Source organism: Calidris pugnax, unplaced genomic scaffold (assembly GCF_001431845.1).
Source record: "Calidris pugnax isolate Ruff unplaced genomic scaffold, ASM143184v1 scaffold492, whole genome shotgun sequence".
In the NCBI taxonomy this organism is placed as follows: Eukaryota; Metazoa; Chordata; class Aves; order Charadriiformes; family Scolopacidae; genus Calidris; species Calidris pugnax.
The window spans coordinates 825,343-850,596 of NW_015091453.1; the positions used below are offsets into that span (position 1 = coordinate 825,343).

At 55.0% G+C, this 25,254-nt stretch overlaps 1 protein-coding gene across 2 annotated transcripts; it reads left to right on the top strand.

Moving 5' to 3' along the window:
* Positions 1 to 5,972: 5,972 nt before the first annotated feature.
* Positions 5,973 to 21,978, top strand: SHF (Src homology 2 domain containing F). 2 transcript variants are annotated; one of them, XM_014961604.1, is made up of 6 exons: positions 5,973 to 6,098; positions 7,161 to 7,379; positions 8,946 to 9,083; positions 12,326 to 12,497; positions 12,856 to 12,975; positions 16,898 to 21,978. In XM_014961604.1, the coding sequence occupies exons 1-6, from the start codon at positions 6,065 to 6,067 to the stop codon at positions 17,082 to 17,084; spliced, it is 870 nt and encodes a 289-aa protein (XP_014817090.1). In that variant the 5' UTR covers positions 5,973 to 6,064; the 3' UTR covers positions 17,085 to 21,978. The 2 variants fall into 2 exon arrangements, with proteins under 2 accessions (XP_014817090.1, XP_014817091.1); XM_014961605.1 differs by lacking the exon at positions 8,946 to 9,083.
* Positions 21,979 to 25,254: the final 3,276 nt, after the last annotated feature.

Consider the following 25,254-nt stretch of genomic DNA (forward strand, 5'->3'; position numbering starts at 1 on the left):
TGGGTGATGGTCATAGGAAGGACCCAGGCTGTGATGTTCAAAGGGCTAAGCAGGAGCTGTGGAAAGCCGACAGGCACAGCCAGGGCTGTGCGGGCATCTGAGGGCTGGGGAGAAACCGGGATGTTTAGAGCCCGTTTTAAAGCCAAAAGCTGGGATACATTTGGGGAAACCCTGCTAAGAGCACTAGGCTGAAGAAGACCCTTCATCTTATCCAAGATAGATGGTGATTAGATTATGCTCTGCGTGCCTCTGTGGGGAAGAGGTCTCTAATTCTTCAGGGCTTCGGTACATGATGGACACAGGCAGAGCTCCAGAGACTGGGAGAAGCTGGAGATAAGGTGGGAACATTTGATAATGCATGCAACTGTCCATTAAAACATTTTCCCTGGAGGAGCTGCAGAGTGTCCACCATGTGGAGCACCTCTGTTGGGCTTGAGTGACCTTTGTAGCTCCCATCTGCTGGCCTTGACATTGGGCTGAGCGGTGGCAGGCTTCCCCGGGTGCTGCAAGGTCACAGCAGTTCTTTCTGATGGGTGGTCCAGGAGGATGGAGGCATCTGCTGGGGTGTTGCTTCTGCTTATGACTCCTGCTTTTGGAGACAACATCAAGGTGTCCTGGACAACAGGAGGCACACCAGGGCCAGGCTGGAGCCTCTGCTGAGCCCTTCAAGCCGAGATGTTGGTTGTACCAGGGGGTTCAGTGCTCCCATGCTCAGGAAGAGGTGGTGGGCACTGTTCCCTACCTGCTGCAGGGACTGAGACTCCAGAACGCCCACGGATGTGGGCCTTGAGTTGTGGTGATGCTGAAGATGAAGGGAGAGGAACAATTCTAGGTACAGACCAGGCTGCTGGAGCAGAGAGGTTTTTTGCTAATGACTGACAGTGAAAAATACTCTAATAAAACGTGCAGCCCTTCTGAGCGGGGATGATGAGGATGGACAGAAGTGGAAGGAGCCGCCACCAGTTCCTGGTTGTGTGTTTTGGCCAAGGCAGTGTGCTTTGTGGTACGGGCACTGCGTTGAGGCTGGGGGACTGACCATGTTCCCTGTGCCCACTGTAGATGTCCTGCCCATTCTGGATAATCAAAGATGGGGCAGGAAGGTCTTGGCAATGGCATCCCTCCTGCCTGGGCCACACATGGGTGCTGTGCGATGCTTTGCCATTGTCAAGTGAGTGTTAACATCTTTTCCCCTTGCGTGGGATCCACAGTATCTTGTGGGCAGCTCTGGGACAGCTCCTGCTCCATTACAAATGCTGGCTGGACATGGTGAGGAGCAGCATAGGTCCTCCCTGCTCCCTCTTGCTTGGTCCAGGCAGTGGACAACAGACTGGCCTTGTATGGCTCACCTGAGTAAGGTGGGTACCCTGGAGATGTCTTCTCTGCTGTGTTTGGATTAGTCGTGAGGAGCAATGCCACCAGGATGAGGTGAGGGATGTATGGGGTGACACCTGCACCCAGGTCATGGTGTGCTTGGGGACAGGGTTGGAGATGTGTCTGGGGACATCTTTGTTTTGTGCCTGCTGGGACAGGTTGCTGGTGGCTTTGCTGGGAGTCCAGGGTCCGTGCTGCGGGTGTGGGAACGGCCGACCAGGAAGCTCCTGGGTGTGTGTCTTTCCTGCCAGAGCCTCCCTGCAGTGAGTCACCCTGCACCGTGCTGGGTGTCCACTCTGCGCTCCCTCCTCCCCTGCCATGGCCACAGACCTGCCCCCCCGGCCTGGCCCAGCCACCCCCCTGAGCTGCCAACTGGACACTTCTTGGAAGGCCAGTGCTTGGTTTGCTTTTGGGTTTGGGTTTGGCTTCAGCATCCACCAAAAGCCAAGCTGCAAGATGTGTAGATTTTGCACCTGACAGAGAAAACAAACTGAGTTTGGTTATAACTCAGAGTGGCTTCAGCGTGAAACTCGGCAATCTCCTGGGGGCACGTCAAATGCTTTATCTCCAGGGCAAGAAACTTGTTTATAGAGTGAAGCATCTCCCCAGGTGTCCTCTGAGGACCTCTCTGTAGAGTGGAGCCTCTTGTTGCAGCAAAAGGTGGTGGCAGGTAGGATATTTGTAGGCAAGATGGGGCAAAGAGCCTGGGATCCTGGTGTCTGAACTGTGAACTCTCTTGCAGAGCCGCTGCCTGTTGCCTTCCCTGTTTTATTGCAAGGATCCAGTGATGATCTGGCCCTTCGCCCTAATTAGTTTTCCTTTTTTCTTACAGTTGGCATAAATAATACCGCGAGATCAGCCTTGGTGCTGCAGCAGGGCTCAGGCTGTGCATCGCCATGGCAGATAAACGTGTGAAAAATACTTGTGTGGTCAAAGAGGACATGGTGCCGGGTTGCTCTCTGAAGGACTGCTCTGCACCAAGAGCTGTCCCGGGATGGTGGCTTTGCACATTGCACGTGTGCTTTGCACCCCAGTTATTCCAAATCTAGCAAAGCCTGTGCTGTGTGTGAGCCGGCGATGCCCAGTACTGAGACATCCAAGTGGCGCTGGGCAGTGAGCTGCTCCCTCCAGGATGCGGGAGGTGAGTGAAGCATGGAAATGCCTGGCTTTTGACTGAACTGGGGGGTGCTGAGGCACCCCTGGGAGCTGCCCTGCCTGGGGCGGTGGCCCCCTCCCGCATCGGGGGAGCAGCTGCTTGCACTGTGGCTGCTGTAGAGCCCTGCGCTGCTCATAAAGTCCAGCGCTCGGATGAGGAAATGTCAGAGATGCAGTTTCCCGGGCAACCTTAATTTGGCCCCATGTACAAGGGCATTAAGATGCAGTCGGTAATGGCACGATCCCCACTGTTTGCCCTCTAAGAGCCCTGCCCTGTTCCTGGCATGCTGGAGCCTCCAGTCCCTCGGGGCTTGAGGTACCCTTCTCACTCGCTCGCATCCCGAGATTGCAATGCTCCTGGAGAGAGGAGTTGCCTTCCCAGCTTTTCCGTGGCTCTCCACTCTAATATCTGACCATTTGAAAAACGAATGGGTTTACGTTCTCAGCATGCAATGGTGGGGAGACTTTGCTCTATGAAAAGGCATCCTTGAGGTAGTGGAGGAGTAAAGCCAGTGTGGTAAAACCCCCCCAAACATAGGGAGCTCAGGGACTCGAGCCCCTGATCTAAGCCATTTGCTCTGGATCTAAATTAAGCCCAGCAAATCACATCTTGCCTGCGTAGAGCCCCTCTAATTGCTGCTGGGTGCCGCTGCACCTCCACACAAGCAAAACATCCAGTTTTAGGGGCCTCAGCAGAGTCGTGTTTGGATTCTCCACCATCCTCTTACTTTCTAGACCTGGAGCTGGAGGCGTCCAAGTGTGGGCCACTGAGTGAGCTCGCTGAGGCTCCTGTGTCCCTCCCTGGGAAGCTGGACCCAAGCGCTGAGGAAATACAGAGTGGGCCATATTCCACATGACCGTGGCCTGCAAAGGAGCCTCTCGGCTGCTGAGCTGCTATGCTGGTGCCCTGACTTCTCTGAAGCTGCTCTGTGCTTGTGGGGCAAGAGAGTCTTGGAGGGTCCAGTACTGGTGCCAGCAGCAAGTGGGGTCTGTGTCTGTCTAGCGAAATGCATCTCGGAAATGGGGATTGTGGCAGATTTGAGTGCAGGCAGGTTGGGCGTGGGAGAAACCAGCAGGGAACCCATTTCTGAACCCAGGAGGGTCAGCAGACCCTATTTCACAGCCCTGCAGCACGCCTGGGGCCATGAGTCCTCTTTATAAAGGGTGAGCATCAGGCATAGTGCTGCCTTCTCACCCATCGAGCCTCTTTCTTTGTGCCTGTGGGGATGCCTGCCTGCTTGTGCCTCCTTTGGCATGGGGGGCTGTGGAGCTCTGCTCTGCAGACATCATTTCGATGGAGCAAAAGCGTCTTTGTGACTTTCTGAGGCGAGGATACAGCCCGCAGGGTCTCCCGGCAGGGAGCAGAGGGCACCGACCTGCCCTGGTGTCTGGGTGGCAGCAAGGGGGGGGCACCTGCTTGCCACAGGCTGGGACCCTCTTTGCCTTAGAGAGGAAAAGGGTGTTTAGAAACCGGAGGGGCTCCCCACAGTGAATTTGCTGTCACTGTTGCTTGTCTCCCTGCCCTGCAGGCATTAGGTGGGGTCCCAGGGGCTGAGCAGCTGCCAGAGTCAGCCGTGACTTAGATTTCCCTGGGGGGCTTTGCCCCGCGGTGGAAAGCGAAGGGCTGCATCCCCCTGGGCTCAGCATCGCCCCTCGGTGCCCAGCGGGGGCTGAGCGGTGCTGGGTCTCCCTCAGATGATGGATGCGAGAACAGATTTCCTGTCTCCTGCTGCAAAACTGGCTGTTCCTGCAGCCCCGTCCTGGCTTGCTGGCGCTGCCTGCGGAGCCAGCGGGGGGGTTTGCTCTTTCCCTCTCATCCGGCGGGGACCAGCACCCCTAGCAACCATCTGTCCTGCTGCTGCCTTGCAGCAGCAGGCGAGAGCAATCCACAGCACCGGCTTTGCTCCCACGTTTGAACCCCCACCTTGTGCCCGCCCAGGGTGGCTGCGAGCCCTGCAGCTGGTGGGGTTTGCTTTGGGGGTGATGTTCTGCCACTTGCTTATACCCCGGTATGGGGGGGCCAGGACTGGAGACCTGCCCCTGCTCCCCACTGCGTTGGGAGCCCAGAGCTGGGATGTTTATGGAGGAGTTGGGGAGCTGGGGCGCCAGGAACCCCGTTCCTCCTGCATCTCAGAGGGATGTGAAGGCTCAGGACTGCACGGAGGTGTTTACAGCTCCAGTTCCTGTTCCCTTTTCCTGCTGGGTATTGCTGCTCAAGGCTATTGTCAGGCCATTCTGCACAGGAAGGAGGAAGAAGTGGTTTGTTTTAAGCCGATTATGGGAGCTGGGAAGGAATGCATGAGCGGCCCTGGTCCCCAAGGCTGGCCAGGAGCAGGGATGGGGTGGCAGTGAGGACAGAGCCTGGCGCCTGGTGGGTTTATGCGGTGCTGCACTGTGCCCAGCCGGTTCGGTCCTTGCTGTAGGAGCTCTGCGTAGCTGGTGTTGTGCTGGCAAACCCCACCTCGCCAGATGGTCGAGCTGGGGTTTACAGCCTGGTGGCTGAGCAGACCCTGGCAGAGGTGCTGGAAATATCGCCTGGCCCTGTTTTGAGACCAGGCTTTTGTCCTGGAGGTGAGATGTACAGCTCCCAGTTTGCCAGGGGCTGTGGCATTGTGCCATGGAGTGCTCCATCCGGGAAGCTACTGAGATGCTGGAGCATCGTGTGACTGGCGCTGGAGGGGACCAAGCTCTGAGAGATGACCCATATCCTACTGCAGGATCGTCTCCTTTTTGCTAGTAGGGGCAAACCTTGGGCTTTTTGTGCCATCCCTGAGACATGACACTTGAGAGGCTCCTGGTGCTGCTTCCTGGTGACTCCTGATTGCATGGAAAAGCCCTGTCTTGTGTTACCTGGGATGCTGCAGGGTCCTGGGAGGAGCAGGGAGGAAGCTATAGTCTGTTCTTAGTCCTTTTGTTAAGAAATGTCTTCAAGCGAGCCTGCAGGAGCCCCGGAAAATAACCAGTGAGTTCCCAGTCATGCCAGTGCCAGCTGACACCACTGTACTGGGATCTGTGGCCCTTCTCCGCTTCGGTTGAGGAAATCTGGCTGTATTCAGGGAGAGCATTTGCCTGCTGTGGGGGGTGATGGCACTGCCAGCAGCCCTGTGCCATGGCGGGGGCCTTGCTGGGGTGTCTGCACAGGCTCTGGCAGCACCGACCCCCTGGCCCCCTCCCCGGGCCGCCTTCTGCTCTGCCTGGCTCCGTTCCAGCTTCTGGGACAAAGGCTGGAGCATTTCCACTGCCAGGCACCGGTGCCTGGGAAGCCACCGGCTGCCAGCATCTGCTCCGCAGGGTGCCGTGGTGTGGCTTGGCATCCTGGCTGCTGCTCTGGCTGCTGCTGGCAGAGCTCCTGGTGAGGTTTCAAGGGGACTTCAACCTGAACCTCTTCCCCAGTAAAGGCAGGGAGTACCCTAATCCTTCTCCTACCCTTCCTCTCTTCCAGCTGCCTGTCCTGGAGGACTACGCAGATCCCTTCGATGCGGCTCAGGTGGCTGGTAGCCAGGCAGGGCTGGAGAAGGTGACAGAGAACGATGGATACATGGAGCCATATGAAGCCCAGAAGATGATGGCTGGTAAGGTGGAAGTCTCCATGCAAAGGCCACTCTTTGCACCACTGGCCCCTGCCATGTGAATTTGGTGGCCACTGTTCCTTGCAGCCTGTGACAGCACCAGTCCTCCCCACAAGGCAATCCTGGGCAATTGCTGCAGTGGTGCACAGCTGCTTTGCAGGCAAATTTTCACAGCTGGAGCTGTGTGCGATGGGCAGGCAGTAGCCAGAGCACTCTCCAAGGCTACCAGAGCAATCAAGGCACCTTGATATTCCTGCCTGTGGTGCTGTCCCCTGAGACTCTGGTGCCTGCCTGCCAGGCTGAGCCAGGAGACGCCTGACATTCAGTGCATCTGGCACAAAACTAAGATGACTGTGGGAGCTATTTAATTTGGTTAGGACTGGGCCAGAGCCTGCCGTTGTCTGCTGCAGCAGCAGGGTCCCCAGTGGGCTTGTTTATGACTGGAAAGCAGGCGAGGTGAGAGTGAAGGCATTGCTCTTGCTGCTGTGGCATGCACAGGGTTGCCATGCCAGCTTGTATGCTCCAAGTTCTGGGTCTGCTTTGCAGTCCCGTGGTTTTTCTGGAACAAGTGGTTTGTGGAAAGCTCATGTGGCTTTTTGGAGGAGGCCATTGCATTTCTTGGAAATATTGGCAAGTGGCGAAGAGGCTGCTTGTGTCTGCAGGAGGGACTTCTGTTTCGCTGAAGGGAAGGGCATTTTATTAAACTAGCCACGCTGGGTGTCCAGGAAAGAAACTCGGTCTCGCTGCTGGTGGGGAATTGGGCTCTGGGATGCTCTGTCCCCATGGACTCCGCTTTGCAGGGCTACCTGAGACTGGGAATGCTGTACTGTGGGAAGAGAAGGGGTCCTGGTGCTGTGGATTGCCCAGGACCTGGCTGCCCAGCCGCTCCCCCTCTTCTGGCAGGTGCTTGCTGGAGGTTTGAGGGGTCTCCTCCATTGCTGCTTCTCCCTACCCCATTTCACCCTTGGGTGAAACCGAGCCCTTTCATCTAAGCAGGGCTTTGGGGACCGTGGACAGGCTGTGTTGGGCAAAAAGCTCATGGTCTTTTCCCTTTTCTCCTACTAGAGATCCGCCAGAAGGGCTTACGGGAGGCTCCTGCCCGGCCGCTGCACCTTTACGATACTCCCTACGAGCCCGTGCTTGGAGGGCTGGACATGGATGGCGACCGTCCAGCTTGCTCCAGACCCAGGGAGTCCCGACTGCCGGAGGATGATGAGAGGCCACCAGAGGAATACGACCAGCCCTGGGAGTGGAAGAAGGAGCGGATCTCCAAAGCCTTTGCCGGTGAGTGATGGGTGCAGCCATAAAGGATGAACAGCAGCTATATAGCAACCAATGCTGTGGTGCGTTTTGCAGGGGGGAAGCTGGCTCCCTGGGGGATTCCTTCATCTTCTGGGGTCAGTAGTCTTGGCCTCTGCATTTTCCTGGCTCACTTGTGTGCTTGCAGAGACTGTGTCTTTTCAGCAGGGAGTTGGGCTGGGCAGAGTGGTGGATGGAGCTGCCTTGGCAGCCTGTCCAGCGTTCGTCTCTTGTTGCCTCTTCCCTCCTCTAACTGATCACAGCCTCCAGTGCAAATTGACCCCCTTCAACCCCAACTGCAGTGGGGAGGCTGTACCCTGGGCTCCAGCAGATCCCTCCTTCCTCAGGGCAGGAGGAGACCTGGGTGCTCCCCCAGGAGCCTTTGGCCAGGTGATCGTCCAGACCCCTGACCTATTTATCCGTGCTGCGGGATCGATTGTGTTTGTGTTTGTTAATGAGGAAATCCATGCTGTGCATTAGTGCTGGCTCCTCCGTTGGCACTGGCTAATTGCCATGCTCTTGTCTAGGATGCATTTTAATTGCAGCAGTGTGTGTCTGCACTGCAGCCGGCGGTTGTCGGCGCTGTGTCGGGATGCTGGTGGAGAGAGGCGTGGGAGCTCAGATTCAGGAGCGGTTTGGGCTCTGCGAGCTGGCGATGTGTAAACCGGGCTCGATTCTGCGGCCTCTACTCGTGCCCAGGGCTGCACTGGTACTGCTGGGACTTGGTCGGGTACGGGGCTGGTGACCGTGCTGTGCCGAGGGTTCGGCTTGTTGAGCTCCGTCACAAGACGTTGGGTGCTGCCAGGCAGGGTTTGTGCTGCGGTGTCTGTGCTCTGGGTCAGGGCGGATGAGCTGTCTCGCTCGATGTCCTGGGGTGGAGGCAATGTGGTCGCAGGTCTGGCTCACATGTGGATGCTCGTGGGTGCTCCAGGTTTGCTCTGAGTCTCAAGGGGACTCAGCGCCGGGCCACAAGAGGACCTGCTGCCTGTTTTCTCCCAGAGCAGGTCCTGCCATGGCTCACAGGGCATTTCTTCTCTCCTGCGATGCCGGGATCTCTCTGCTGACCCTTTCCCCCTTTGGGAGGTCTGTGAGACCCCTGCTGATGGGCAGCTGGTACCGGCATAAGGCAGCAACTCGCTGGCTCCTGGCAGGGGAACGTGGACCTTGCGGAGTGGCTGGGAAGCACCTGGGGCAAGATGGATGCACAGGCAGGACAGATGGCAATGGGATGCTCGGTTGGATGTGCATGTGGGATGGGGGTGATCGCAGGCTCCCCCTGCAGAGAGGGTTGTCTGGGAAAAGTGACGGAGAAGCAGGGTCTCTCCATCAGGAACATGCTCTACGTCAGGCCTGTTCCTGCTCGATTCTGGGGAGGGTACGAGATGACCAAGCTGGCATAGGGCTCCTGGGAATGTAGTCCTCATGTCTTTCTGCCCACAAATGCTCTCCTTCTCTGTGGGTCTGGTGTTGCTGATGTTTTTTTCTAAGCCCTTTCTTTCTTTCTTTCTCTTTCTCTCTCTTTCCCACCCCCTCCTACCCCACCCCATCCAGTTGAAATCAAGGTCATTAAAGACCTGCCATGGCCACCGCCGGTGGGACAGCTCGACAGCCGTGAAAGCCCCCCGGACGGTGAGGCTGGTGCCTCCGTCCCTCTGCTGCAGGGCCAGCCCAGCTACGAAGACGCCAACGGTGGGTCTCGCGTGACAGCGGGGTGTCTGGGAGGGCTGTGGCCGGTGCTCACTGCAACCCTGCCTTGCTGCCCCACCGGCGCCGAGATGCTGCGACACCTTGGAGCTGGCTGCCAGACATCCACCCTCCCCCTCCGCCTTCCCCCACCTCCTCCTGGCTCATTCGCTTGTCCTGTGCCAGATGCCAGACGTTTGTCCTGGCCTCTTCTGCATCTTCTCCAGCTCCACGACACCTCTTTGCACGCAGCAGTCAAGCTGCACCAGGAGATTATTTGGTGGCAGAGTTACTGTCTTCTCTTTTGTTCTCTCCTCTTTGCCTCCAAATTCCCAAAATTTGATGGCTGCTTTTACAGTCTTCTTGATAACTGAGCGCTTAGCTGATGTTTTCTTGTGACTTAATACCCAGGTCCCTTACAGGTGTGGTAGCAGCTAATTCAGACCCTGCCACCAAAGCTGAGGTTGTTTTTTTCCACGTGCACCTTGCTTTGTCGTTTAGCATGGCTCCGTTTCCTCTGCTATTTATTACCTTGCTGCTCAGTGGCAGGAGGTCCCTCTGGATTCTTCGCTCTCATATTTGCTATCCCGAACAGCAAAATCTCCCAGGCACACTTTGTCATCTCCGGTTTGCCTTGTTGTGAAGCTATTCTTGTGTATGCTGAGCAGCAGAGCCCCCATGCAAATCCCCCTTGGACTCTGCTGGCAGCCTTCCTTAGGCAAGCCAAATATCACTGCTTCTCTTCTAACCCATTATTAATATTTGAAGGACCTTGTTCTGATGCTGTGGTGGATTTAGCGTTTTGCCAAGAGCATTAGGTGAGGGCGTTTCTCAAAAGCTACCCAGGCTTTTGGGGTTGGGCTGCCACTCTTGTAGAGAGCTGGGACTGGTCTGCAAAAGGTGACTTTTTCTCTGCAAATGGGCGGCAGTGCCCTGCACGCTGTGCCTGCCCCTGCCTCGCTCACGCTGCTCCTGGTGGACATGGTGACCTGCCAGGTGCAGATGTCTGATTTCCTTATCTGCAGTTACCCAGATCCCTGCAGAGCTTCCTAAAGAAAAAGCAGCGTGGCTTTTGCTGCCTCCCGAGTGGGTTTGAGCACGAGGCCGCATGTGGCAGCTGATTTTGCTGCCGATGGCAGGGACACCCCAGAGCGATGCGGCTGCTGTGCCGTTGCTGCCTCGGGGTCTGTCCCAACCCTGCGGGGATGCTGCAGGCTGAGATCAATCCCCAAAAAGAAAGGTCTGGCAGGGGGAAACTTCCTGATCCTCTTCCTACAATGAATGCAGGTGTCAAGAAAAATTAATTTCTGTGCTGTGCAGCTTTTTCTCTTCCCCCGTCATTTATTATCCCTGCAGTCGCTCTGACATGCATCCTGCTCCTGATGAACATATCAGTTTGTCATTTTTCCTGGTTTTAGCAACACAGTCTCTCTTTTTTTTTTTTTTTTTTCCCTGACCTGACCTTTTTTTCCCAACGGTTTGTCTATAACTTAATATAACTAATTCTTTTGAAATAATGTTCACAGTTAGCATAATTGGTGTTATATAGTTCTAATGTACATTACAGAATATTCTGTCACTAGACACTAAATTGAAATTTTAAAGAAAATGATAGAAATAGCTGTAAGGGAAAAAGTACCCTTTTAAATCTAATTTGCTATGCACCGTTTTTTTTTTTTTTTTTTTTTCCCTGACTTGCTTTGTTGTATTAAGTTTATCTTGCCAGACTTTTGTCTTATTTTCTACTTCCCCTGTCTGGGGGTGACTCGAACTCCTTGAAGGATGTCGTCTTACTCCTAGGGGTTTGTTTTTAATATCCTGTTTAATCATGTACATGCCTCTGCCTCTCTCTGACAGTTGCAATGCATTTCTTCTCAGCCTCTAACAGGATGACTTTGTGCCGCCAGCAAACACCTCGGTGTTTTGATTGACTGGCTTTTTAATGATCACCCTAATTTTTTAAGGTGATGAGTTGAAATTGAAGCCTGTTATGTACAGGGGCGAGCCTGGCCAGTGAAAAGCTGCAGAGTCAGGGCCTGTCAAGCCTTAATGTTGGGCACCTCCTCCCTGTGGTCCTTCTGGGGCAGGAGGGGTGGGGGGAAGTGTGGTTTAAGGCACACTAAACTGCAGAGGATTTTGGCTAGGTTTCCCTCTGGCTGCCTTCCTCTCTCCTCGGTGCTGGGGGGCTGGAGACTGCTCGCCTGCAAAGGGCCCAAACAAGGTGTCCCTCAAATTGCTGCCGTAGAGAATGCCCTGCTGGAGAGAAGAACATCCCTCTGTGGGTATTGCTGGCCCAGGGTCGCCCTGCTCTTGCCTCCCCCTCCAGCAGCCGGGAGCATGGCGGGGGGAAGCTGACCGGCCCGGGCTCGGCCACCTCTGGGGCCATTGTGCCTCCGCGGCATCAGTCGCTGGCAGCCGTGCATCAAGGCAGCTCTGCCCAATCAATAAGTAATTTGTGCGAGGGGGCTTGTGTTGCAGAGGAGCAATAATGAACCCTCTGGAGGAGGGAGAAACAATATTGTTAATGCTGAAATCATCCCGCACGGAAATAACAGTCGGCGGGAGGCCAGGTCCCTGGGGCATGTCTCCGTTAATCCCCTGCCGCTCACCGGGCAGCACATACTGGGCCACCACTCTTTGTTGGTGTGCGGGGACTGTGGCCGGGCTGGTGCGGGGCACGTGGCTTCATCGGGGGGAGGCACCTCACAGTTGAAATGTCCCCTTCCCACCTCGGGGCATGATTTTTTTTCACCCCAGGAGGTTTACTTGTGCCAGCAGAAATGTGTCCATAGTTTCCAAACTGACTGCTCTCTTTAGCTCCATCTACTTCCTTCTCTTTTTTTTTTTAAATTTAATTTCATTTTTCTTTTTTTCAAGATTGGAGAGCCTCTCCATACTGCTTCTTGCTTAACTCTGCGCCACTACTGCTGAATCTCTGGTTGCATTAGCAAAACCTCTCTCAACTTTTAAAACCTCCCTGGAAAATATTTCCAGGGGCTTGAGCATGGAGAGGACCCTGGTCCTGACATGGTGGGGACCCAACCCTGGCTATCCTGGGGCACCACAGTGAGCAGCAGCCCAAGAGCTGCCCTGCCCTTGCTTAGGGCAGGGGACAGGGCAGCAAGAGGGGACCCATCATGACGTGACGTGGCTCTGGCTCTTTCTGCGGGCTCCCTCCGTGGGAGGGGGGGAAAGCTGGGATCCTCACCTGTCCCCACCGCCAGCTGCAACGTGTGTCCATCCTACAGGTCCGTCAGAGGGGCTGGGGTACAGCCGCACCTCGCCCTGCAGGGAGGAGAAGGCCAGGACTGCCCTCAGGCATGGCTCCAGCAGTCTCAAGAGCATGAAGACACTGATCGCTGAGCCTGGCCCCTTTCTCGGCGAGAGGATTGATCCTGCCCTGCCTCTGGAGAACCAGTGGTGAGTCCTGCCTGCCCCGAGCCTGCGCCAGGGTCCCTGTGGGACACTGTGAGGAGCCCCAGAGCAGACCTGCTTCTTTGCTTCTTCCCTGGCCCTGTGTTTCTGCCTGCTTGTCCCCACCGCCCATCTTGCCGTCATGGTGTTCCTGTGTGCCCTCTGCACCCCCGCATGCTGCCCAGTGGGAGTCCTGCCCCTTGTCCCCCAGCCCTGGCGGTGCCACCTGCCGCCTCCTCCCTGGAGGTGGCTGCTGTCCCCGGGGAGGTGCAGGGGGTGCTGGCGTTGCTGCTGCCCCAGGGCAGGGTCCTGCCCGGGGTGTCTGCTCTCTGCCTGGCACAGCCAATCCCTCTCCCATCTCCAGCTGGTACCACGGGGCCATCAGCCGGACGGACGCCGAGACGCTGCTGAGGCTCTGCAAGGAGGCCAGCTACTTGGTGCGCAACAGCGAGACCAGCAAGAATGACTTCTCCCTCTCCTTGAAGTGAGTGACCCTGGAGGGGCTGGGGGGGCGACTGTGCCCGCAGTGGTGCCGTGGGTGACCCCTCGACACTGAGTGCCCCATGCGGATGTGATGTGCCATCCCTGTCCATGGTGTGACTCTTGAGGTGACCACAGAGTGGTCAGAAGTGGCTGGCATACGAAGTCTGTGCTTCCCTGTGGTGTGGCACAGGCTTCTGGTTTGGTGTCTGGCAAAAGTATTACTCGGGAATGCTCATAGATCTGGAGTCATGCTGTGCTTCCCTTGTAGCACCGGTAATCCCTCAGACGGATCAAATGATGTGCCTCACTGCTCACTCAAATGTGTCTGGTTATAGCTTCCAGCTCTGGCTTTGTTACCCCTTTTTATTTTTTTTCATAGCTTAGTTTCATGGGAAAATGAAGTTTGCGTGATCCTGTAGTTGATGGAAATGCAGGTACCCATCCCTGCCTCCCCAGCCCACGTAACTGTAGAAGCCCTTGCTCATCCCTGCTGTAGAGAGGTCTGCTTTGGTTTCCCAGCAGGAAAACCTCATCCCCACAGCACAGCTTGGTTTCTGCTTGTTTTTTTGGGGGGGATCTTTGCACCCTCCCCAAATTTTTCCTTAGTGACAAAACTGCACAAAACATCACCTCATGTCCTGCCAGGGAGAAGCTGCCCTCATCCAGCTCTTTCAGGACTCTTGGGACAGCCTGGACTCACAAAATCAAAGCTGTTACTTTCCTGAAGATGATGATGGATTAGCAAATACCTTCTTGCCCTCCTACAGGGCAGGTCTATTAGCTCTGATCCTGCCCATGTGAAGAAAGTATTTATTGAGCACTTTAGTCATCTCTGTCTTAACAACATGCCACGTATCCCTACACTTCCCTCAATATACTCTTAGGTTTCCCCAGGGGTCTCTAGACCTGCATTGCTCCCTGGTGGTTTCAGCCTCTCTCGTTTATTTCCCAGGGACACAATTGTGAATTAGATTGCTCCATATCTCTCTTTCTCTCTCTCTCTCTGTTTCTTTACACTTTTTTACTGCCTTCAACACCAAGGCAGAACACATCTTTAGCTGAAAATATTTTCTTACTTCTGCACTTGTAGCTTTTAGATCAGACAACAAGCCTTTTCGGAAAACCTCCTTAATTTCCTTTTTTGTCATAATTTTTACTGATGTTTTAATTTTCTCAATATTTTTTCCTTGCTCTGGCTTGCAAGCAATTTTGAAACAAGCAGCTTCTGCTGCAAGAGGTCTTCTCAGCCATCACCCTCTTGGGTGGCATTAGCCAGCGTGTGTGTTGGAGAGCCTGGGAGGTGGTGTTGGGGTTGTGGATGGGGCTTCCTCCCTCACCATCATGGGTGTCCCTTTCTGTCAGTTCTCTACAGGCCAGTCACCCATTTCCTTGTGTTTTTTTCCTTGCTTCTTGCTGTCCATCCTTTGCCTCCTGGCAAAAATGGCCAAATCCTCTTCTCGGACATCATGTGCAGTTGGGACATGGCCTTGCAGCAGCATGTCACCTCCCCAGAGGAGACTGCAGCCCATCCAGGAGCATCCAGGCATTACCTGTTCACTGCACCTCTTTTGGAGAGAGTCCGCATCCTCGGGAATGGGATTTTTACTCCATTGCCTTTCTCTGTAGAGCCTTTTCAGGGAAAATCCCCTGGGATGCTTTTTATATAGCTGTAAGCTGGCTGTCTGCATATCTCTCTATTTTTTTTTCTTGAACTCTTTCTTTTTTTTTTTCCTTGAAGAAGGAGGCGCAGCTGAGGAGATGGTCTGAAAGAGAGCTCTGATCTTGACCTAAAGTCCTTCTGTGCTGCTTTTAAGGAAAATACGCACAAGAGAGAGCAGCAGGAGAGGCTGTACCCTTAGCGTGTCAGGTAGCCAGAAGGATTTAACCCTGCTGTGACAGTCTGGTCCAGGCAAAACAGCCCCATGTTGCCTGTTGTGGGCAGAGTTGTAGAGTCATAGAATAGTTTGAGTTTAGAATGGAGCTTTAAAGGCTATCTAGTCCACCCCCCTGCCATGGGCAGGGACATCTGCAAGTAGACCAGGTTGCTCAGAGCCCCATCCAACCTGGCCTGGAATGTTTCCAGGGATGTCATTGCCTCACATGCTCTGTGAATGAGTCCCTTGTGGCTTGTGCCTCCATGAGAGTAGCTGAGGCCGTGCTGCAAAGGTTCGGGTCCTTCTTCACAGCTATGAGGTGCTTAACAGCTCCTCCTGTCCCCGCTGCTGGCTGTGAGGCTGTTGGGTTTGTAGCATGCTCCCTCAGGCATCTCTCCAGGGGTCCAATCTCTCCATCATGTCTCTGAGCTTGTGATAAAGACTCATGGAGTGACTGGGGCAAAACACAACCAGCATCACCTCTGCCTGGTGATAAGCATCATCTGTCTCTCATCACGAGTCTCCGTGGACCCTTGTGGCAGCGCTCCAGCTCTGGACGGACCCTGATGCTGCAACGGGCTTCTGTGCATCTCTCCCTGCCAGCATTAGCCAAGGGCTGGGTCTCTGCAGACAGCACCCATGGGCACTGTGTGTGTTAGCCGTGCCACCGTGTGGGTATGCAGGACAAACCCATGTACCTTCATGAGGTGCCGTGCAGGGTGCAGCCCATGCAGCTCTCCCCTGCGCCCTGGGACATGGGATGTGGCCGGCTGTCGCTTTTCTCCTCCCCTGGCTATGGGGCCAAGAGCTGCAGCTCTCCCCGAGGGCAGCCGGCTCCTTCCTTGCCTCTGGATGCTAAATGGATTTCAGACCCGTTCTGCTAATGCAGCTGGGCTGTCCATTATGGGCACTGTCTCCAGCCGGGGGGATGGGACCGGCCTGCACAGTGCTGGAAGCGGCTCAGCATCGCTGATGAGGTCCTGTCTGCTTTTAAGTCATCAATATTTTGCCGTAATGTGCATTCCAGACGCTGCAGACAGGCTGTGGCTCTCCTCGGAGACGCAAATTAATAGCAACAGGGCCATTAGCCCGTCACTTGGAATCAGCGCTCGTGGCAGGATCTGCCTGTGCAGCCTCGCGTGGCTTGGTGCCCGTGCTGTGCCGGGAAATGGCCTTGCTACGCTGAGCGGGTTTTATGGAGCCCGCAGCGTTGGTGTGCAGTGGGGGGAGGGGGAAGTGGGCTGTGAGCCAAAGGAGAAAACCCTGATTTGCTGCGGTAAGGCTGGGGAGATGATGGGAGCTGGGGAGATGATGTGAGCTGAAGCCCCCCTGAGCGAGCCAGGCAGCTGCACAAGGGGCTTTGTCACGTGCAAGGGGCGAAAGCAGCTGCTTCCACATCACCCCGAGAGCCCCTGTCCAGGCTGTGTACCCCCCCCGACGTCTAAAGGATTATATATGCGTTACCAATCCTTTATATTACTTAGCTAAGATTTCAAAGTTTAGCATGCTGTTAGTTACCCACCGAGGCTTTGTTGCGGCAAGGAATCTCTCAACCTCAAGGAGCAGAACCTTAAGCGAGCATCCCCACTCAAGGGGAGATGCTGGCGTGCAGCCATTGCCCTGCAGGAGAGCTCAAAGGGCTGTTGGGCTGTCCACTATTTATGGAGTAAGATAATTGACCTATAGTCATATTCTCATGGGAACAAAATACCTAGGTCCCCGTTCCAGAGAGTATTTTGGCTGTGTTGCCAGCTGTCCCCCAAAATCCAGGTGCAACCCATCACAGCTCCCACTGATGGTTATGGCTTGAGCAGGAGCCGGGGCAGGGAAAGGAGAGAGCACACTGCCACACATGGCCCTCCATCGGGCTGTGGACTTTGTCTGGAGTTGGCTAAGAGTGGGAATGTGTGGGCAGGGCAATAGCTGGGGACAGGGGGCCACAGCGTCCCCCCAACTGTAGGGGCAGGGTGTGGGTCTTGGGGGAGTGTGCACAGGAGATGCAGGGAGACTGGCTGCACCCCCTAACCTTGTCTCCATCTCTCCTTGCAGGAGCAGCCAGGGCTTCATGCACATGAAACTGTCCCGGACACAGGAGAACAAGTACGTGCTGGGTCAGCACAGCCCGCCCTTCGACAGCGTGCCGGAAATCATTCATCACTATGCCAGCCGCAAGCTGCCCATCAAGGGGGCTGAGCACATGTCCTTGCTTTACCCGGTGGCCATCCGTACCCTATAGTCCTCACCCACCACGAGTCAGGCTCAAGGCCGGGTGCACCCCAAACTGGCCTGTCCGCAGGGCCAAGGACAGGCTCCGGATCGGCAAGCAGCTCACTGGGCATGGCCAGCGCTGCTGGGGTTTGCTGCAGCTGGACCCCTCGTCCCGCTCTCTCGGGGGGTCTCCTAGGGGGACCCCCTGCCCGAGGAGCTGAGCGGGGCTGGCTGGCTGCTGGCTGCCCCCTGCCCTCACCTGCCTCTGGGCAGAGCTCAGGACGCATGGACTGGAGCTGAGGCCTTGGAGAGGCCTGGGGGGAGGCGACATATGGGTAAAGGGGGAGAAATCATCCATGAACGGGCCTGAGATGCCTCTGAGGGATGCCAGCTCTGCATGCAGGAGTCGAAACGGCTATGCCTGCAGGCGAGGAGGCTGGCAGGGGGCAAGCGGGGCCTGCCTGGGGCTAGTGAGGCACAGGGGGCCAGCGGTGGCCCCTACCCTCACAGGTGCTCGGTACTCACTGCCATCCTTTGCCAAATGTAAATAGTGACTGGTCTTGGCCGCGCATGCAGCACCACTGCCTAATAAGAGTGGTGCACGGTCGCCTCCTGCTCCATGCAGACCCCTCCAGTGGGGGGTTCAGTGTGACAAAGTGGAGGGGAAGGGGATTTTATTACACAAAAGCTCTAAGCATATTGATTTTTCCTTTGCTCGTGCATACACCAAGACCCATATGCCCAAGCAGTCCAGCCAGCTCACTCGTCCGAGACACAAGAGACAAGGGATGCCGCGACTTTGTCTTTGGGACCCTTTGCAGGCAGTGATGAGCTGATTTTGGACTTGCCTGTTGTTCTCTATAGAAGGGATGCTCTTTGGGATCTTTTGTCTCCCTGTTTTCCTTCACCCCTTGTAAGTCTTAGGCAAAATCCCTGAATTTCACAGATCTGTTCTCTTCCTCTGGGTATTTAGTGGCTCCAGTCCTGTTCTTTGTCTTCCTGACACCTTGTCTTTGGGCCAGCTTGCTCCTTCTCTTCCTTTGGCTGAAGATACACCTGGTGCTCTGTAGCATTTAATGATTTAATGCGTATCTTGCCGTTTAACCTTGTTCCTGATGTTGATTACTCCTGTACCCCTGCACGTATGTTTCCTCCATCCGTGCTTTGGACTAAGCTCACTCTTGCTGTTACTGCCCTGTGGCATGTTCCCTCTCCCTTCTGCTCCCTGGGGGTCCTGCTGTGTTCAGCAGGGAAGGGGGATGGCAGCTGAAGTTCACTGCTGGACCAGCAAAACCGTTGGTGGGATGTGTTGGCAGTGGCTTGATGAAGGCTTTGTGAAAAAGCATCATCCTCACCACTGCCTGCTCCTGGGAAGGAGCTGGTCCTGCAGGTTTTCGGGGGAGGACAGAGATGATGGATGGGGCTGCAGGTGAGCACTGCAGCCACAGCAGGAGCCCTTCTTCACAGGCTCTGGGGTTTTCCAGACTCTGTCTGTAGCTGGGGGATTGCTGTCCTGGCTGCCCATCATGGTTTTGAGCTGCTGTGGGGACCGTCAGGCTCAGCCAGCGTGGTCCCTGAGTGCAGGCCACGGTTGGGAGCCTGCAGAAACTGTGTGGGTTTGTTCCAGGATGCCTCAGCCTCTGCCGCTCCTTAAAAGGCAGCAGTTTGAGCTCATGGGGCGCCCGGTGTCTCCTTACAGCCCCACTTGGCTGCTGCCAGCTCCACGGCTGCTTCTCCATCCCAGGGAGGCATTTTGTCCAGTGCTGGGGACTGAGACGATTCCAGCTGGAGCGTTTTTCTCTGGGAGGTGCCATACCAGAGCCTGCAGAAAGGGTTGGAGATGCAGAAATCTGTTGAGATGCTCTTGGGTTACCCTTGCTGCATTCAAAAGGTTTCAAGGGCCCTTCAGCAGCCCCGCTGTGCCCTGACGGCTCCACTGCAGAGCTCATCCCTGGGGACACTCCGTATTCTTCATGGCTGCAGATGGCAAAGGAGAGGCTTCTCGGGTCTGTGCAGCCAGGGAACAAAGGCACAGGAGCATCTCCTCACATATTGTGTTGTGGGTTGTTTTTTTTTTAATTGAGAAACTGTGGCAGGGAGCAAAGTGCCTGGCAGTCAGTGCTGGCACTACCAGTGAGCTTGCAGCCCTATGGTGTGATCCTGCCCCAGTGGCCTGGCTCCATCCCAGGGACATCACTGCTGAGGAGTGTGAGACCTCTCTGCATGGCACCAGCCCCCCAGAAACAGCCAGACAGCAGAACTGCTCTGGAGCTGGGCCTTGTGTCCAAGTGCTTCAGCTAAGTAGCTTTCAGTCCTCCCCATGGCATTTACATTCCTCCTCAGCCCTTTCATCTCCAGGCTAAAGAAGCCCAACTCCTCAACCTCGTACAACATGTTCTCTGGCCCTTATCATCCTAGTGTCCCTCTGCAGGACTCTCTCCTTGTACTTGGGGTGCAAAACAGGGCACGGTATCCAGATGTGGCCTCACCAATGCCAAATAAAGGGAAATAACCACTTCTTTTCACCTGCTGGCTACACTCATATGGTAATTTGGGTTGGAAGGGACCTCAGGAGGTCTGTAGTCCGCTCTCCTGCCCGAAACAGTGTTAGCATTGACCAGAGTGAAGAAGGGCTCTTTTTGGAGTGAAGCAGAACTGCCCTAAGACCACTCAGTTTTTTTCCCCTCTTATAGCACCACCAGGAGGGACTGGACACCAGGATAAATGGGGCTGCAAATTCACCGTAACCTGTGAGCAACACCTCTGGCCCAACAGAGCCTCCAGCTCCTTGTGGGCCCTCAGGAGGTGGAGAAGGCCCAACAAGAAAGATGTAGGAGCAGGGTGCAGGACGCAGAGCCATAGCAAAGCACCAGCCCACAGCTTGACATTGGGTTCGGGGTGAGATGTGATCTCAAATGGGGCTGATCCAAGCAGGTCCTGTGTCCTGTTTGAATCCCAAAGGATTCCCACAGAAAGCGGGGTCTGGCTGGTGCGTTGCATCCTCTGTTTGTGATGGGAGCTGATCAGCAGCTCCACAGGAAATTTGGATTGAATCTCTCTTGCTGAGGGTATTTTAGTGCTGCCTTTTGCTCTCCTGTGACTGAATGAGTGGTGGTTGGAAATAAGCGGGGGGTGGGGGACAGCCATGTGACGGAGCTAGCGAGGTGACAGGGATCCCCATTCATGAGAAGGCTAATCCCCAGGATGGAGAAGGGCCTGAGCAACCTGATGTGGCTTTGGGGTTAACCCTGTTTGGAGCATGAAGGCTGACCAGAGACCTTTGTCTGTAGCAGTTCCCAATCCACTTGTCCCAGCAATCCCCCGTGTCCTCCGGGCTGCTTCTGTTCTCTGTCCCTCCTCCCTGCAAACGAAACAGCTCTGTCATTCATCGCCTGATCCCTAGTCCCTTGCTAAGCCCTCCATAATGGCCAAGCTGCTTTAGCATGCTGCAAGCCCTGATAATGAAGGAAAGAAGTTTGTTTGGTAATTGGATTAGCGCTGCTGGGAACACGCTCTTGCATGGCGGTCAGGGCTGAGCTGGCACGGCCACGAGCCCTGGGCCGCTCTGCCTGCTCCTGGGCCAGCGCAGGGCTCCACTCACTCCTGCACAGGACTTCACTGGCCAAAAGATGGAGTCTTACAGGAGGAACGCAGCCAAGAGGGCTGAAAGGCTGATTCAGGGCAGACTTTGACTGTGCCCCACCTTGGAAGCTGTGGTGTGTTCGCTGAAACTCTGCCACAGTCCCTAATGCCTCCCCTCTGCTGGAAATGAAGTGCTCGGGTTAGCCTCAAGGCCAGCATCAGCCTCATCCCCTGCCCCAGCATAAGCCATCAGGGCTTCCAAGCACCTCGTGGGCTGGAGAGCACCACCCGGAACTGGTCCTTGTGGGACTGGGCAAAACCCTCAGATGTGTGCCGGGTGTGGGCCATCATCCGTGTCTCCTCCCTGCCCCTCTGGCCTGGAGAAGTTCCCTTAAGCCCAAGCCTAATGATTAGTTGAAAACCCCAGCCCTAGCAGTGATGCCTAAATTGCTTGAATATCTCTGAAAAGAGAGTGCCCTATGTTCTGTCTCCAACCACAGCACTCTGCAGAGGGATCGAATAACCCAACAACTCGGCTGCCAAAGTTTATAGCAAAGGAGAGAAATTTGTTCCTGATCCCAGCAGGCTATCAGCAGAACGTGCAGTGTGGCACACATGCATGTGGCACACATATGGCCCCGCTGAATGCCTCCTTTCAAATCTTCTCGTAAAGACCAACATACTTGACACAAGAGGAAAGTTTCAGCTCCTAACTGGAAGACCACCCTTGCTCAGTCCCTTCAGCATGCTTCTCCAGCATCCTCTCAAAACAGTTAACTTGCTCTTGGTACCCTGTTGACAATTGTCCCAAAACATCCATGCTCGGATGCTGCCACCTAATTTTCAGTCTACACTTGTGAGCAGTTCTGTCTTTTCCCTTGCACAATTTTGGAGGCATGTCTCCAAAACAGCATGCTCGGGCAGGTCTTCTGGGTGAGATCTTCATGGTTCCTCGCTAGTGATGTGGTTGTGACCCTCCCAAAAACGCATCCCAGGCACAATGACTCCACACTCCCAGCCCTGCACTGCTTGCTGTTAACGATGGTGGGGTCAGCCCAAGACTGGGGTGGAGTAAAAGTGCTGGAAGCATCTCTTTGCTCAGAAACACCCCTTTTAATACAACCCAACATTTATGTGATTAGGTGGTTCCTCCTCTGCTGTGTCCATATTCATAACTTCCAGCATCGGAAACTGGTTCCTATTGGGTGGCAAATGAAAATCCTTCCTTAAATCTAACCAGCCTGAATGTGCTGCATTACCTTGTCTGAGTTAATTATCAAAGAAAAATCATTAAGTTACACTAAGAGAATGTATTTGTGATAAATTCTGTTTCCATTTGCCTTCCTTCTTGAATCTGGGTTTCCTTCAAAAAAAAACCTCAGAAGGGTGTGAAAGTCTAGATATATTTTAACCCTTTTTTCTGGATGTGGGAGGCACTGATCTCATGCTGCACATCCTGGTTGACCCTCATCTCATGCATTCAAAGTGTGTCCTCATCCGTTGGTCCTGCCTCAGGCATTCTCTGTCCTTCAGATCACGCTCAGCCTGATGACCTGCACAGCTACAAGTCTTCCTCTTAATTTCCAGGATAAATGTATGCCTGCTGAATTTTTCTCCATTAATTGGCAGCACACAGCAAGTCCTGACCTGTTCCTGCATGAGACCAATGTGCGCACATGTGTCCTCCCTCACTGTTCCTGTGTGGGGCCACCTTGCTCTGCATGTACAGCGTGCTGTGATTTACTGCCCGTATGCAGCCTTACAGCCTCCCTGTGTATGCACAGCCTGGCCTGATTTACCGCAGGCATTACGGGGTACCTCTGCAAATTCACAGCACGTCTGGCTGTAGTGCCTGCGCTCAGCGCGCTCTCTCTGACCACGCACAGCCTGTCCTGATTTACAGGGAAGGCTCTTTGTGTAGATCACCTTGATCTCACTGCTCACGCGTCCCACGGACACTCTCCAGAGGGAACACTCTGCCTGATTTGCCCTTTGGGCATGTGGTGCTCTTGGATTTACTGCCCGTGCCATGGGTGGGCACTCCAGACGCCGTAGTGTGGCTTCCATGGACTCACTGCATCCTAATTGATTGCACTTGTGTTAGCTGCTTTCCCACAGTGGTGCTTTCTGCATGTGTGCACAGCACCAGTATCAAGTCCCAACGTCTGAGCAACCCCCCTTTGGTAATTTATGGTAAAGACCACAGGCTCTGTGCTGCACCTGATTCCCTTTTCCTTTGGCAGATGCAGGCTGTCCAAGCTTCCTCTCCCCATCTTCTCTGCCCCTCTCATAGCTGCCTCTTACAGGGGCTGGGATGTGGCCTGGGACCACCATCCTTGGGCTGTCCTGGCTCATGTTCTCTGGAAACTGCGGGCTGGGTGGTGACTCGGTGCCAAGGTCTTGCTGGAGGTAATGGAGGGTGTCTGTGGCGGGCAGTAAGACCCACTGGTCTTGACTGGATCCACTGGTTGGATGGATGCCATTTAAGCCAGAGTCCCAGGTGCTGCCCAGATTGGAGTTCCAGTAACTGAGGTCTTGTCAGGGGATATTCATGGGATCCCAATGGCTTCCTCTGCTGACCTGTTGCCTTGGGAGAGGGAAAACTCAGATATCGGAGCCCCCAGAAATGCTTCAGAGGGCAGAAAGGACTATGCGGTCCAGAGGAAAGTGTTGTCTAAACTCAAAAAAATTGCAGAATGTGCCTGTCCAGGCCTACACCGAGGAAGGTGTGACCCATAGCCATGGCCTACAGCATAGGAGAGGCAGGAACTCCCACCCCTTGCTCTGGGAACGTCTCCAGACCTGTTTGTGATGGTGGTGACCAGAATGTGCAGGGAGAGCTGCCAGTTGGAGCTGGCTGGGGCTGGGAAGGAGGAGGTACAGGCTGCGACTCCTGGCTTTCTTCTTTTCTTTTTGTGACTTGTAGCTGAGCTCCCAGATGCCACGGGGCTGGCATAAGCGGTCCAGGTGGGACCAGGTAGGGAAAGAGAGTGCATCAGCCACGTGGCGAGGGCTCTAGCCCTTGCATTTGACTTCCAGCCAATCCCAAAGGAAGTAGAACATCATACACCAGAGCAGGCAAGAGAGTCAGCACAGGGATGTTGCCTGGTCCCCTCTGCATCACAGACCCCTCACTGCCCTGCTCAGTTGAGGGTCCCTCTGAAAGTTCCATCATTCAGGGTGACCCCAGGCTTTGTGGCCCCGGCACTGCTGTCCCTGGGGACAGCTCGGTAATTCGCGCTGGCAGCAGCTGCTCCTGTTATCAGCACAGCGATAATTGTCTCTGCTGGGCTGGTCCGGCTCAGGGCCATTAGCAGTGAGAGCCTTCTTTTATCATCGTACATCTCACTCCCATCTTGGCAGCTGCAGTAAATGTGTCTGTTGGCAGGGCCGAACACCTGTTGGGACACAGGGTCACTGGCCCTGCGGTGGGTGACAATTTTGGCACACTCGCAGGTCGCTGGGAGTGCAGAGTGGGAGCATCGCTCTCCTGTGGCTTGATGCAGGGATGAGATGGGGTCTCTCGTGGTGGTGGTGGGAGGGGGGACACTCCCGTGTCACACCCCCCAGCTCTGCGATCCGTTCATGGCACAGCTGGGCTATCCACAGTCTCTGCATGTGTGAGGACAGGGGGCGCGGGGACAGGCGAGCCCGCCCTGGTGGTGGAAGCGCTGCTCATTTCCATTTAGATAGAGGAATTTCAATCTCAGCTTGACATCTCCTCACCATAGTGCAACTCAAGACCTAAATTTCCAATTTTCTTCCCCATGCAAAGCCAGATGCTCTCTGCTGGCATGGGAACCGAAGCGCATTAGAGATACTGCAGCCTGGCAGTGGCAGACAGTCGGGCAATTAAACATGGGTGATGACACATGGGGCAGCTGCACGTGTGGCTTCTCCACACCCAGATTTGCTGCACTGCCTGCAGCCCAAAGCATTGCCATTGCCTCTCATTAGCCACCTTCCCTACCACTCTCCAGCAATGTGCCCTTGTGGCCAAGAAGGACAATGGTCTCCTGGGGTCATTAAAAAGAGCATGGCCATAGGTCGAGAGAGGTTATCCTCTGCTCTGCCCTGGGGAAGGCCACATCTGGAGCACTGGGTCCAGTTCTGGGCTCCCCAGTTCAAGAAGGACAGGGAACTGCTGGAGAGAGTTCAGTGGAGGCTATGGAGATGAGGGACTGGAGCTTCTCTCTGCTGAGGAAAGGCTGAGGGACCTGGGGCTGTTCAGCTGGAGAAGAGCAGACTGAGACGGGATCTCATCAATGCTGAGCCATATCTAAAGGGCGGGTGGCAAGAGGATGGGGCCAGACTCTTCTCAGTGGTGCCCGGGGACAGGACAAGGGGCAATGGGCACCAACTGGAACTGGGAATTCCACCTCAACCTGCGGAAAAACTTCTTTCCTTTGAAGGTGCCAGAGCCCTGGAATTGCCAGAGAGGCTGCCCAGAGAGGGTGTGAAGTCTCCTTCTCTGGAGATATTCCAGGCCGGCCTGGATGCATTTCTGTGCATCCTGCTCTGGGTGACCCTGCTCTGGCAGAGGGTTGGAGGAGATGGTTCTAGAGGTCACTTCCAACCCCACCATTCTGGGATTATGTGTCAGGACATTAAAATCA

What these genes read in the sequence shown, in the direction of transcription:
- SHF (XM_014961604.1), top strand. Translation starts at nt 6,065, where the DNA reads ATGGAGCCATATGAAGCCCAGAAGATGATGGCTG. An exon ending in AGCCCAGAAGATGATGGCTG is followed by an intron (nt 6,099 to 7,160) that starts GTAAGGTGGAAG and finishes TTCTCCTACTAG; the next exon opens with AGATCCGCCAGAAGGGCTTA. An exon ending in GACTTCTCCCTCTCCTTGAA is followed by an intron (nt 12,976 to 16,897) that starts GTGAGTGACCCT and finishes CTCTCCTTGCAG; the next exon opens with GAGCAGCCAGGGCTTCATGC.